This window comes from Natator depressus, chromosome 6, assembly GCF_965152275.1.
Source record: "Natator depressus isolate rNatDep1 chromosome 6, rNatDep2.hap1, whole genome shotgun sequence".
In the NCBI taxonomy this organism is placed as follows: Eukaryota; Metazoa; Chordata; order Testudines; family Cheloniidae; genus Natator; species Natator depressus.
Window position 1 is genome coordinate 111,299,510 of NC_134239.1, and position 14,983 is coordinate 111,314,492.

At 44.1% G+C, this 14,983-nt stretch overlaps 1 protein-coding gene across 1 annotated transcript in view; it reads right to left on the bottom strand.

The window, feature by feature from the left end:
• The window catches only part of LOC141990195 (exocyst complex component 3-like), a 36,688-nt gene that overhangs the window by 6,299 nt on the left and 15,406 nt on the right, over window positions 1-14,983 (bottom strand). Inside the window, exons 5-8 of the mRNA XM_074957175.1 lie at window positions 10,636-10,736; window positions 8,115-8,207; window positions 6,837-6,969; window positions 440-550 (exon numbers count right to left, since the gene is read on the bottom strand). Coding sequence (XP_074813276.1) covers window positions 440-550; window positions 6,837-6,969; window positions 8,115-8,207; window positions 10,636-10,736 — 438 coding nt within the window. The remainder of the gene's footprint in view (window positions 1-439; window positions 551-6,836; window positions 6,970-8,114; window positions 8,208-10,635; window positions 10,737-14,983) is intronic.

Consider the following 14,983-nt stretch of genomic DNA (forward strand, 5'->3'; position numbering starts at 1 on the left):
ATTCTCCACCAGTAAAATAAGGATAATAGCAAGTCCCTACTTCATAGGGTTGTTCTGAGGACAAATGCATTAAAAATTACGAGGGTTTCAGATACAATGGTAATGGGGGACCTTATAAGTGCTTAGCTAGACAGATTGCTACAGCCATGACCGGGTGAGGCACCTTTTAAGATAGTCCAACCCCCTCCCCTGCCTGTTTCCATGCCCCTTCCTTTCCTGGCTTCTCTGCTAAGATCACAACAAGAGTTGTAATTGTAACAGTGGTTTTTGTGATGTTGACACCTGTCTGTTAGGAACCGGACTGAGACCGTCAGGTCTTCTTCTAAACTGCTTGGGGCTAAACGGGAGTTGGGGTTAACTCTGAAATACGTAGCAATCCCAACATCCACTAGCATGGTTTGTGGTGGTTTTTCTTAGTAATATCTTGCTTATTTCTTACCTCATAGGTCTCTGTATTTTTCATCTCAAACCTTGAAAAACTGGACCGTAAGCAGTCTAGAAATCTGTCAAAATCACTATGACCTTTTCTGAAGTGACCCTTCAATGCCACCTGAGGAACAGGAAATAACTGAGGTCAACGGCAGACCATGTAGAGACATCACAGAGCTGGTATATGGGCTTTGTTTCTGTTTGCTCCATCCACTTTTAGAGGTGGAGTCATTCAAGTGCTGCAGCTTCTTCTTTTCATTCCCTTGTTTCAAATGATGAGCAAAGCGAGGAAAGCAGGGAAACAACTAAAACCCAAGATGGACTAAATTAACTTGCTGAAGCCCCAACACTGGAAGACCTCAGACTGTGGAAGAGACTGGGTAGGGGAGGCAATATCTTTTACTGGACCAACTTCTGTTGGTGAGAGAGGCAAGCTTTGGAGCTATACAGAGCTCTTCTTCAGGTCTGGGAAACTTACTCCAAGTGTCACAGCTACATACAAGGTGGAACAGATTGTTTAGCATAAATAGTTAACACATATTTCAAGGGACCATTGAAGGTGAAGTGGCCCATTAACACCCCTCCAATCATAGGGAAGAATGGGTGGGAAAGAAGTGTGGGCGGGGTTGGTAATGGGTTATAGATTTTTTGCAATAAACCATAAACCCAGGTCTCTGTTCAGTCCATGATTTTTAGTGGCTAGCAAAGTTATGAATTTAAGCTCCCAGACTCATCTTTTGAAAGTATTGTACAGGTTTCCTTTGAAGATGAGGACCGATAGGCCAGATATAGAGTGATCTCTTTGTAAAAGTGTTCACCCACAGGTGACAGGGTGGTTTTGTCTTTTAGCATTTTCCTGGGTGAGTTCATGCAAGACTGTAGTAACTGTCTGGTTTCACCCACATAGTGGCTACTGGGGCATTTAGTTCACTGGCTGAGGTATACCACATCTTGTGATAGGCATGTGTAGGATACATGGATCTTGAAAGGTGTGTTGTGGGGTGTGTTGATCATTAGAGCAGTGGAGATATGTCTGCAGGTTTTGTATCTCTTGTTCTCACAGGGTCTGGTGCTGCTTTAAGTTGGTGTGTCCTGGTCTGTGGGGAGCTGAAGAAGACATCTGAGTAAGTTCCAAAGCTTGTCTCTCTCATCAACAGAAGTTGGGCCAATAAAAGATATTACCTTGTCTCTCTAATATCCTGGGACCAACACAGCTACAACAACATTGCATGAAATAACGGAAGATACCTAATTTTGCCATCTGAAATGGAAACTCCACAGCATAAAGAAAAAGGAAGTGAAACTTACCAGCGACATCTATTTCCTGAGCAAATATGAGAAACAAAACATCATCCCAGAGGTCTCATCATTGAACACACTCTGACCACTATATACAACTCCAAATATGCTGAACTGCTTGGCAAATGGACTTCAGAAAAACTGAGGAACCACTTACTGCACCTCACATGCTCCAGAAGGAACCAGCTTCCTCCAAGAAACAACCGATTTCCTTCACAAACCCTGCAACATTAACAACCTCCCTCAGAATACCATTCTTCCCACCCTAAATTTCACCTCCCTGTACACCAACATCCCTCACAATGATGGCATAGTTGCCTGCCTCAAATATTTACAAGACAGTGGACAACCCTCAGATATCCACCCCAACACACATCACCAAATGCATCCATTACACCCATTCTCACCCATAACAATTTTACATTAATCAATTAAACAACCAACACTTTGTCCAAACCATGGGAACAGCCATGGGTACTAGGATGGCTCCCCAATATGCCTACCATTTCATAGCCAACCTTGAAGAAGAATTTCTGGACAAATGCACCATGAAACCAATGATATACCTGAGATACATCAATGATATTTTCATCCTCTGGAAAGACAACCTACGTGCCTCGTAGATTTCTACCACAACTTCAACAACCACCACCCATCCATTAAACTGTTTCTGGAACACTCCCACACCAGCATCAACTTCCTGCACACCACAATCAACTTCAGCAATGGAACCCTACAGACAACTATATACAAGAAACCCATGGACCACCACACCGACCTTCATAGATCCAGTCATCATCCAAAACACGCCAAGAAATCTGTAATCTACTCAGGCCATGTCTACACTTACAAGCTTACAACAGCACAGCTGAACCGATACTGCTGTGTCACTGTAAGATCAATGGTGTAGCCGCATTATGCCAATGGGAGAGAGCTCTCCCATCAACATAATAAAACCAACTCAACAAGCGGCTGTAGCTTTGTCAGCGGGAGAGCATCTCCCATTGACATAGCGTTGTGCACAAGAGCACTTATGCCAGCAAAACTTATGTTGCTCTTAGAGGGGTGTTTTTTCACATTCCTGAGTGACAAAAGTTTTGCTGACATAAGTGCTAGTGTAGACATAGCTTCAGATACCACAGAATATGCTCAGAGAAGAGAGTCTAGGATATACACCTTAGCACACTCAAAACCACCTTCACCAAACAAGGACACTGCACCAGACATGCAGATCACATCATGGAATGGGCCACTCAAATATCCCAGGAGAACCTGCTCCTATACAGAAATGAAACCCCTTCTGACTACATACCCCTAGTTGTTATCTACCACCCCACACTGGAACCCATATGGGGTATAAACAAATAACTACAACCCATACTCAAAGGGGACCCCATCCTGAAAGAAATCTTTCCTGAACCCTTCTTCTGGCCTTCAAACACCCAACATCCCCAGGAGCATCATCAGGAGTAAGTTCTCCACAGATAAGGCTACACCAACTCAAAGCGACACCAGACCCTGCCAGAATAACAGATGCAAAACATGCAGACATATCTCCACTGCTAAAATGATCAACATCCCCTTCCACAACACATCTTACAAGATCCATGAGTCCTATGCATGCCTATCACAACATGTGTTGTGCCTCATCCTGTGCACTAAGTGCCCCAACAGCAACTAAGTGGCTGCAATGAGATACGCACTACGTGCTCAAATGAACTCATACAGGACAATGATAAAAGACAAAAACACCCTATCACCTGTGGGTGAACATTTTTCACAAAGCAATCACTCTATATCTGATTGCAGAGCCATTGGCCATTATCTTTGAAAGATTTTGGCAATTGGGGGAGGTTCCGGACGATTGGAAAAAGGCAAATATAGTGCCCATCTTTTAAAAAGGGAAGAAGGAGAATCCAGGGAACTACAGACTGGTCAGCCTCACCTCAGTCCCTGGAAAAATCATGAAGCAAGTCCTCAAGGAATCCATTTTGAAGCACTTGGAGGAGAGGAAAGTGATCAGGAACAGTCAACATGGATTCACCAAGGGCAAGTCATGCCTGACCAACCTAATTGCCTTCTATGATGAGATAACTGGCTCTGTGGATATGGGGAAAGCGGTGGATGTGATATACCTTGACTTTAGCAAAGCTTTTGATATGGTTTCCCACAGTATTCTTGCCAGCAAGTTAAAAAAAGTATGGATGGGATGAATAGACTATAAAGTAGATAGAAAGCTGGCTAGATCATCAGGCTCAATGGGTAGTGATCAACGGCTCGATGTCTAGTTGGCAGCCGGTATCAAGTGGAGTGCCCCAGGGGTCGGTCCTGGGTCCGGTTTTGTTCAACATCTTCATTAATGATCTGGATGATGGGATGGATTGCTCCCTCAGCAAGTTCGCAGATGACACTGAGCTGGGGGGAGAGGTAGATATGCTGGAGGGTAGGGATATGGTCCAGAGTGACCTAAACAAATTGGAGGATTGGGCCAAAAGAAATCTGATGAGGTACAACAAGGACAAGTGCAGAGTTCTGCACTTAGGAGGGAAGAATCCCATGCACTGCTACAGGCTGGGGACCAACTGGCTAAGCAGCAGTTCTTCAGAAAAGTACCTGGGGATTACGGTGGATGAGAAGCTGGATATGAGTCAACAAAGTGCCCTTGTTGCCAAGAAGGTTAACGGCATATTGGGCTGCATTAGTAGGAGCATCGCCAGCAGATCGAGGGAACTGATTATTCCTCTCTATTCGGCACTGGTGAGGCCACATCTGGAGTATTGCATCCAGTTTTGGGCCCCCCCCACTACAGAAAGGATGTGGACAAATTGAAGAGAGTCCAGCGGAGGGCAATGAAAATGATTAGGGGGCTGGGGCACAGGATTTACGAGGAGAGGCTGAGGAAACTGGGCTTATTTAGTCTACAGAAGAGAAGAGTCAGGAGGGATTTGGTAGCACCCTTCAACTACATGAAGGGGAGTTCCAAAGAGGAATGAGCTAGGCTGTTCTCAGTGGTGGCAGATGACAGAACAAGGAGCAATGGTCTCAAGTCAATTTTGGATATTAGGAAAAACTATTTCAGTAGGAGGGTGGTGAAGCACTGGAATGAGTTACCTAGGGAGGTAGTGGAATTTCCATCCTTAGAGGTTTTTAAGGCCCGGCTTGACAAAGCCCTGGCTGGGATAATTTATTTGGGGTTGGTCCTGCTTTGAGCAGGGGTTGGGACTAGATGACCTCCTGAGGTTTCTTCCCACCCTAATCTTCTATGATTCTATGACCTCTCAGTCCTCATTCTCAAAGGAAACCTGCACAACACTTTCAAAAGACAAGTCTGGGATCTTTGATTCATAACTTTGCTAGACACTAAAAATCATGGACTGAACAGAAACACTGCATTTATCACTTATTAGAACAATCTGTAATCCACTAATAATGTCCCCTTCCTCCCGCTGCTTCCCCCTCTCTTCCTTTCCTCTCTATGATCGGAGGGGTGTTAACGAGCCACTTCACCTTCAATGGTCCCATGAAATATGTGTTCACTATTAAACTAAACAATCTGTTCCACCTTGTATTTAGCTGTGACGCTCTGGGGGCTTGTCTACCCATATGGCACTGCAGCTGTAGCACTTCAGTGAAGATGCTACTGCACTGACGGGACAGCTTCTCCTGTCAGTGCAGTTAATCCACCTCCACGAGAAGCAGTAGCCGTGTTAACAGGAAAAGCTCTCCCGTCAGCTATACAGGGGTTAGGTCAGCATAACTATGTTGCTATGGGGTATGGATTTTTCACACACCTGAGCAACGTAGTTATACCCACGTAAGTTCAGGGGTGCTGGAACAATTTGTATAGTGGGGGTGCTGAGAGCCATTGAACCAAACTGTAAACCCTGATATGAGGGAAACCACTTCAAGCCAGGGGATGCTGCAGCATCCACCCCCCCTCCCCCACCCCCGCACCCTTAGTTCCAGCACCTATGTGTACGTTTGTAGTGTAGACACAGCCTGAAAAAGTTTCCCAGTCCAGAAAAAGAGCTCTGTGTAAGCTTGACATTTTGACTCTCTCACCAACAGAAGCTGGTCCAATAAAAGATATTCCCTCACCCACCTTGTCTGTCTGGCATCCTGGGACCAGCGTGGCTATAACAACACTTCATACAACTGTGGAAGGCAGACAGCCTCTCAGTGGAGCGATAGCTATATCAGTGAGGCCCACACAGAACTGCCAAACTGGATCAACCCTGGGGTTCATCTAGTCCAGCAGCCTATCTCCAACAATAGTCAGCACCAGATGCTTCAGAGGAAGGTACAAGAACCCTACAGCAGACATATGCAAGATAATCTGCCCTCCATATTAAGGCTCATCCTGATCTCTAACAGTCAGAGGCTGACTTAAGGCCTCAAGCATGAGGTTTAAATTCCCTTCCCAAATTTTGTTTCCATTGGCTATGATAACTCTGGATATTCTTGATCTCCAGATAAATATCCAGGTGCTTTTTGAATCTTGCTAAGTTCTTGGCTTTAATGACTTACTGTGGCAATGAGTTCTACAGTCTAATTGTGCACCATGTAGAAAAGTATTTCTTTTATCAGTTTTGAATTTGTCACCTTTCAATGTCACTAAATGTCCCCGTTCTTGAGTTATGAGACACGAAAAACAGAAGCTCTTGATCTACCTTCTCTGAACCTAGATTAACCCAGGGGAGACACACACACGGGCTTTGACAACCATCTGATATATTTGCAGTGGTCTTCATCTTTGGGAAGAAGTGAACAATACACCAAAGATAAATGGCATCACATTATTTAACTTTGTTCATTGAGAAATTCATAGCCATTAGAAATTAATATTTTTCACTCCAGCTCTTGGGATTTGAATACAGGCGGGCAGCCATCGGTGCAGCTTTAGTAATAGCAGAAAAGACTATGGCTCCAAAAAGCAGAGTATTAGAATCCTGAATGATTAAATAGACAGAAGCTCCAAGGTACAGATCTAAAATATATCAATTCCTCAGTCCTGCAGACAAAGCCATACATCATCCCCGGGATCAGGATAGGAACATCTGCCTGACAGCATGAAAATATCATTAAATGTTAACACTGGTCTCAGATACCTTGACTCTAGAAGTAATTGCCTGCAGAAGAAGTTCTCTACTCTGTTCTTCTGTACTGTCTATAAATTCCTTCACTTTAGCATCAGTGTCAGCACTAGCGTGATAGATGTACATTAGCTTATGCCAAGCAGCTCTGTAAAAAAAAAAAAAAAAAAAAAAAGAACAAACCAAAACCAAAAGTCACATTGGGCCATATTTTCAGTCCATGTCATAGCCATGGTCTCCTTTAAGGGCTGATCCAACTCCCATTTAAGTCAACGGGACTTTTTCAAATGGTTGAAGGTTGTTACATGCTTAACTGCACCACTGGATGAGGGCCTCAGTGCACAATCACTTGTGCATATATTTTTGAGTGCTCTCGTTAATGTGTGCAACTTTACACAAACAAATGCCACATTTGTACATGCGAATCAAACATAAATGGGTTTTGCAAATGCAAATTCTGTCATTTTCCCAAATGAGAGGACGCAAAAAATAGCACACAAACAGGATTTGCACATGTAAGACAGCTTGCAGACAAATGGAGACTGGGTCAGGGATCCTTTGTACGTTTGGCCCATAACAAATGCAAATTGAATAGCACTGTACATTAAAAAGGCCAAAGCTTACAAGCAAAAAATACAGACATACATAATCAGAACATTCTTCAGATCTACATAATCATGCAAGTCCTAGGTTAACGTGTTCACAAATCAGAAATCATCATTTTTATTGTCTGGAAAAGGTTAATGTGTAATTTTTATTTTCACATTTTAAAAGAATAATATACATATTTTCTACTCAGTGGAGCCACGTAACTCTTCAGTTTAGGATTCATAGTGTTAGAAACATGTCATGGGACTCTTGCCTTTGCTGTAAGCTACATATCACAGCGCATATATTATGAAAGAAAAAATTACTTGCACATGACTGACTCTAAAATTGAAGTAAACACTGTGGCTATTTTTGGGGCTAGGGATTTTTGGCTGACTCCAAAAGATCCCTAGGTAATCTTACACAGAAAAACCACCAGTGAGCCTGTTTTCACCACTGTCACAAAAACTACTGAATTGAGCATTTTGGTGCCTAGAACCTCCTCTCTCCTTTTATGCTTTGTTGCTTCCTGTTCCTTTTAACAATAAGAGGTAGGATGTTCATATAGGGCTTGATCCAGCAAAATCACTGAAGCTCTTGCTTAACTTTAAGCACTCAAGTAGTCTCATTGACTTCAGTGGGAGCTGGATGAGGCCCATAAAGCAGAAAGTTCACTTCACATGTCACACTGGTCTGTTTTCTCACCTGAAAATGCAGCAGTTCTCAAGTATTTGCAAATTGCTGTCGGTCTCAGAAAAGGTGTCAAGTTGGAGAAGGCTTCTTACTTCATGTTTATAGCTAGATAAAACGAAGTAATAAAGACATGTTTAAATAGCAAGGTCTGACAACATTACAGAATCGGCTAGCCTGGTAGCAAACAGACCAAATATTCCATTATTACTTTGATTCTTAGCGTTCACAGTTTTACTCTTCTAGGTGCTTTCTAGAATAGGAAAAAGATACAGTCCCTGCCCTAAGTAGCTGGAAGGGATAGGGAAGCGTTACAGTAATAAGACTGGGAAGTTACTTAGCTTAGGCATTGTCATTGTAATGGTTCTGGGGATTTTGTGTGTTCATTTTTTAAAATACTTGCTCCTTGTAAGCGACAAAGCAAAAGGGACTTGCCCGAAACCTGGTGCACTTCTAGAAGACTCAGTGTGTATGAGTAACCAGTGAAATCTGTAAAAGCGGCAAAGAGTCCGGTGGCATCTTATAGACTAACAGCATATACGTCTGTTAGTCTATAAGGTGCCACAGAACTCTGCCGCTTTTACAGATCCAGACTAACACAGCTACCCCTCTGATACAGTGAAATCTGGTGATAGCTTGAGTCCCTAAAGGCCTCAGATTTATAGCACTGCTGGGCAACTCACTCTTGTACTTAATTCCTTCCCTCTGTTAATTTAAAGGGACAGTGAACTTTAAAAGAAAAATAAATCACACTCCTTTCTGAAAATATATTGCCTACAAGTAGTAGTACAGGACTCTCTGCTGGATGGGATACAGTGAGAGACCCATACTGGAAAAAGAGGAGAAGGAAGGAGCCAGAAGAAATGACAGGGTAAGAAGCCTGTGGATAGTGGGGAAGCGGTAGATGTGGTATATCTTGACTTTTAGTAAGGCTTCTGATACTGTCTCACATGTCCTTCTCATAAACAAACTAGGGAAATTCAACCTAGATGGAACTACTATAAGGTGGGTGCATAACTGGTTGGAAAATCATTCCCAGAGAGTAGTTATCAGTGGTTCACAGTCATGCTGGAAGAGCATAACAAGTGGGGTCCCGCAGGGATCAGTCTGGGTCCGGTTCTGTTTAATATCTTCACCAATGATTTAGATAACGGTATAGAGAATACATTTATAAAGTTTGCAGACAATACCAAGCTGGGAGGGGTTGCAAGTGCCTTGGAAGATAGGATTAAAATTCAAAATGATCTGGACAAACTGGAGAAATGGTCTGAAGTAAATAGGATGAAATGCAAAGTACTCCACTTAGAAAGGAACAATCAGTTGCACACATACAAAATGGAAAATGACTGCCTAGGAAGGAGTACTGTGGAAAGGGATCTGGGGGTCATAGTGGATCACAAGCTAAATATGAGTCAACAGTGTAACGCTGTTGCAAAAAAAGCAAACATCATTCTGGGATGTATTAGCAGGAGTATTGTAAGCAAGACACGAGAAGTAATCCTTCTGCTCTACTCTGCGTTAATTAGGCCTCAGCTGGAGTATTGTGTCCAGTTCTGGGCACCACATTTCAGGAAAGATGTGGACAAACTGGAGAAAGTCCAGAGAAGAGCAACAAAAATGAATAAAGGTCTAGAAAACATGACCTATGAGGGAAGATTGAAAAAATTGGGTTTGTTTAGTCTGGAGAAAAGAACACTGAGAGGGGACAGTTTTCATGTACATAAAAGTACATAAGGAGGAGGGAGAAAATTTTTTGTTCTTAACCTCTGAGGATAGGACAAGAAGCAGGGATAGGAGAAGAGGCTTACTGTGCGGTATGGTAAGCGCCTGTTAAATAGAGAGACCTGATTATTATATTAATGTAGAATGTTTCTCTAAACAAAAATCTCACTGTTGTACTGATAATTGTGTTGTCTCTGATACTTACATAGTAAGGATTTAGAAAGAAAGAAAGAAAGAAAGATGAGGGTGCAGTACTTTATTCAAGTGGGAAAGGGTTAGGAGGAGGTAGTGTCCTCTGCTTTTAGTAATTAAGAGTGGGAAAAGAGCCTTCTCTCTGAGCAGTTAGGAAAGAGAGTTAAAAAAAAAATCTTACTGGTAATTTAGTGAGAGCCTTATTCTGGGCCTGATCCCAAACCCATTAAAATCAATTAGAGTCTTTCCATCGACTTCAGGGGTCACTGGATGAGGCCCTCAGACCGCAGAATATGCATGGCACTGGTACACTACTGTTACACACACAACACACCTGGGTACTAACAGGGTGTGAAATGTCCTTTTCTATTGTTTCCCAGAATAAATGTTGACCCAAGTACTTAAGAAAACCAAATAAGTCCAGAGGAATAAAATCTCCAAGAAAGGTGATGAAACTTGAGTCTGGCAGCTTGATGAGAACTTGCTGTACAATGGGGAAATAAATGGGGAATTGGGAAACAAAAATAGGTTCAGACAAACAAAAAATCACCAATAAATCTGCTACCATTTCTTCTTTCTTTTACTGATGATGGGTCAATGCAGAAAAAGATGGGCCTCTTACCTATGCAGAAAATGCAGAAGTTCTCCCAAACATACAGCTTCCACCTTATCTTTTATGGTATCACTGATATGCTGGACTGCCTGTGCCCTCCTTGTTAATACCTGTCGATTTAAGTAGTGATAGAACATTCTGAAGTTATTCAAATGTCATTGGGTGCACATGATTTCTCACACCTTCTTCACCTTTGAAAGTCCCTCCATCTTCTTAGGGAATGATTTAGTTCCTTGTTTTAAAAATCCTCATGTGAATAAATATACTCCCTAGGGTCTAGATTTGGATACCCAGACTCACAGTGAATAGTATCTTACTCCACAAATGCTTCTGCTGAAGTCAGTAGGACTTCCTGTGCAGTAAGGTGCCACTCAGTGCGAATAAGAGTAGAAGAATCTGCCCCACATTTGGGCATTACTAGTAATACTCAGCTGTAGGGCCCACTTCATACAATATTTGCCATCTTCATTTCTGTGGGGTTTGCCAGCAACTTTAGCATGACCTTGTATTTGAATAGATATGACTATATAGAGAAATCCCATCTTTGACCATAAAAAGATGCCTATATAAAAACTTACGCAGACAGTATTCCTGGGGTGAGATGCTTATTCGACCAGATTGGCGGCAAGGAATAGGTGGGCTCCATTTCATGGCCTAAGATAATAAACAGGGTCCTGGCAATTTGCTCATGTTAATTCCCCCTGATACCCCCTTACACTTGCAAGTGGTAAGCCAAGCAGAGCACTTAGTTTCTTCCTGCCAGAAGGATGAAAATCAGTCTCTGTTTGGATTGACTCGAACAGGTGTTAACTTAACACTACTAGCTGCTCTGTTGAAATGGAGCCTTGCGGTAGGAAAGGACCAGATGGAAAAAAGGAGACAGACAGAATAATATATCCTGTGTTCAGCCCATGATCTGCGTAGTGTCAGAGAGACAAACGATGACACGCAGAGAGAATGGGATTTTCCATGCACTAGCCACAATAAATGTATCAGTTCATCAAAACAGGAGGAAGGAAACACATCCCCTTAATCTGAGCACGAGACATGTATTGTGAAAATATTGATAATCAGTTCATCTTTAGGCATAAAGAAAACGAAATTGCAGAAGTTCTATTTTCATGATCTTACATAATGTATAATATTACATAGTAATATTATGCATCATCATCATATGTATATACCTAAGTGCCCCAGTGAAGGATCAGGTCCCTGTTGTGCTAGGCACTACACAAACACAGAACAAAAAGAAAGTAAGTAATATTTTCAGGATCTTACATTCATACAGCACTTTTCATTACAAAAAACCATCCCAAAGCCCTCTCCAAATAGCACCAACTCTATACACCACTGAAATGCAGCCAGATCTAGCAGTTGTTAATCAGGGTACAGCAACACTATGCATCAGTTTAGGACAGCGAGTGAAGAATGCCGTATTGAGTTGACATGTACAGAATGGTAGCTGGGTAATCACATTCCATCTCAGTCAGGAGCTTGATCAGGACATCAAGTCGGACAACAGTGTCTCTTGGGAAAAGAGGTACACAGCATTCAAAAGGCAGCCTTAGGCCTGCTCTACAGTTAAATTTTGCTGGCATTGTTCCTTCAGTTAGGAGTATGAAAAAAAAAAATCACACTTGTAGCTGACATAGCTATGCTGGCAAAAGCCTTAGTGTAGATGCAGTCGTACTGGCAAAAAAAGTGCTTTTGCCAGTATGGCTTATTTCGTTTGGGGAACTGGTATAAAATATACTAGCAAAATAACTCTCTGGCCAGTATAAGCTGTGTCTCCGTTAGGAGGCTTTGCCAGTATAGATATTATAGACAGATACATAGATCATAGAATCATAGAATATCAGGGTTGGAAGGGACCTCAGGAGGTCATCTAGTCCAACCCCCTGCTCAAAGCAGGACCGATCCCCAATTAAATCATCCCAGCCAGGGCTTTGTCAAGCCTAACCTTAAAAACTTCTAAGGAAGGAGATTCCACCACCTCCCTAGGTAACGCATTCCAGTGCTTCACCACCCTCCTAGTGAAAAAGTTTTTCCTAATATCCAACCTAAATCTCCCCCACTGCAACTTGAGACCATTACTCCTTGTTCTGTCATCTGCTACCACTGAGAACAGTCTAGAGCCATCCTCTTTGGAACCCCCTTTCAGGTAGTTGAAAGCAGCTATCAAATCCCCCCTCATTCTTCTCTTCCGTAGACTAAACATCCCCAGTTCCCTCAGCCTCTCCTCATAAGTCATGTGTTCCAGTCCCCTAATCATTTTTGTTGCCCTCCGCTGGACGCTTTCCAATTTTTCCACATCCTTCTTGTAGTGTGGGGCCCAAAACTGGACACAGTACTCCAGATGAGGCCTCACCAGTGTCGAATAGAGGGGAACGATCACGTCCCTCGATCTGCTGGCAATGCCCCTACTTATACATCCCAAAATGCCATTGGCCTTCTTGGCAACAAGGGCACACTGTTGACTCATATCCAGCTTCTCATCCACTGTAACCCCTAGGTCCTTTTCTGCAGAACTGCTGCCGAGCCATTCGGTCCCTAGTCTGTAGCGGTGCATGGGGTTCTTCTGTCCTAAGTGCAGGACTCTGCACTTGTCCTTGTTGAACCTCATCAGATTTCTTTTGGCCCAATCCTCCAATTTGTCTAGGTCCCTCTGTATCCTATCCCTACCCTCCAGCATATCTACCTCTCCTCCCAGTTTAGTGTCATCTGCAAACTTGCTGAGGGTGCAATCCACACCATCCTCCAGATCATTTATGAAGATATTGAACAAAACCGGCCCGAGGACCGACCCTTGGGGCACTCCACTTGATACCGGCTGCCAACTAGACATGGAGCCATTGATCACTACTCGTTGAGCCCGACAATCTAGTCAGCTTTATATCCACCTTATAGTCCAGATATAGATAGCTAATCTAATATGCCTATGTGCCATGTTAAAGACATCATTTTCCACCTTGCCTTAACCAGGCCTGTGCGGTCATTTGTGGCCACACTGGCTTCGATTCCTAAATACCTGATGGAGCCACAAAGCAGGTGCTTAGACATCTGATCAAATTTCAGACATAATTTGTGCCTGAAGAGAAACTGAGGCCACCGTCTGAAGATTTGTGCCTAAATATTTATCGCATGTAGAGATGGGCCTGAACTGGAACCTCAAGTCTGAATCCATAATCAGATTTGGGAGACGAGGTTGATTTGAATAATTGAACCTTCCTGTAAGCAGGTGGCTTTCTTACTGGCCCAGGGAAGAACCAGGGCCATGCCAGAGTCTGTTTCAGGCCCTTGCATCAGGGCCATGGGCAGCGCATAATGGAGACTAGGAGAGGCTAAGCCTCCCCAAACCTCTCACTTCTGGGGAGGGGGGCACGGATTATCACATGGACCCACAGGACCCATGCCCAGGGGCCCCTGGAAAAATCTCCCCCCACCAGGGCCACAGAGCTGGAGGAGGTCTCAGTCCCAGCTGCAGAGCTTTTCCGGTCTCAGGGCCACAGCAGGGTGTGTGTGAAAGGAGCAAGCAAGCAGAGGGCAGGGCCTCGGGGGAAGAGGCCGAGTGGGGAAGGAACATGGGCGGGGCTGTGGAGGAAGGGGCGGAATGGGGTGGGGCCATGGACGGGGCTGTGGGCGAAAAGAGCGGAACAGGGGACAGGCTCCGGGCTTGGAGCTCCGGCAAGGGCCAAGAGCTCTGCTGTGGTCCCAGCTGGGGTTGAGAGCTCGACTCGAGCCAGGGCTGAGCTCTCAGCCAACCTCCCCTCCCCATAACCCCGACCAAGCTCTCAGCCCACCCCGCCCCAGTTGGGGCCATGTGCAGGAGGGCCCAAACTCTCAGCTCCACCCTCACCCGGGGCCACAGGGCAGCTGAGAGCAGTGAGCAGGGGATGGCCTTGCCCAAAAGAGGCGGGGCCTTGGCCGGAAGAGGCAGGGCAGAGGGCTAGCTTCCCCAAGGGGAAGTTTTACCCGCCGCCCGTGATCAGGGCACACTTTCACAAACACAAACTGAGGAAGTTAACAAAACAAAGTGATTCCCCCAACCAAAGCGATTCCCCCAACCAAAGCAGGCTGCAATCCCCAGAGGTTTTTCCCCTGCCTCTCCTTAAATCCCTTGCTCAGTCATGCGACAGGCAGGCGGCCCTTAATCCTTTCCTGGATGTTTCACCCTGTCTCACTGCCCCTATGGGATTGGTTCTGGATGTAGCCCCTGCTGGTGGAAATCTCATGAGAACACCTTGAAAGATTTCATAGATTCATAGAGTTTAAGGCCAGAAGGGACCATTGGGTCATCTAATCTGACTGTCTGTAGCTCTCAGGCCACTACATTTCACCCAGTTACCCCTGCACTGAG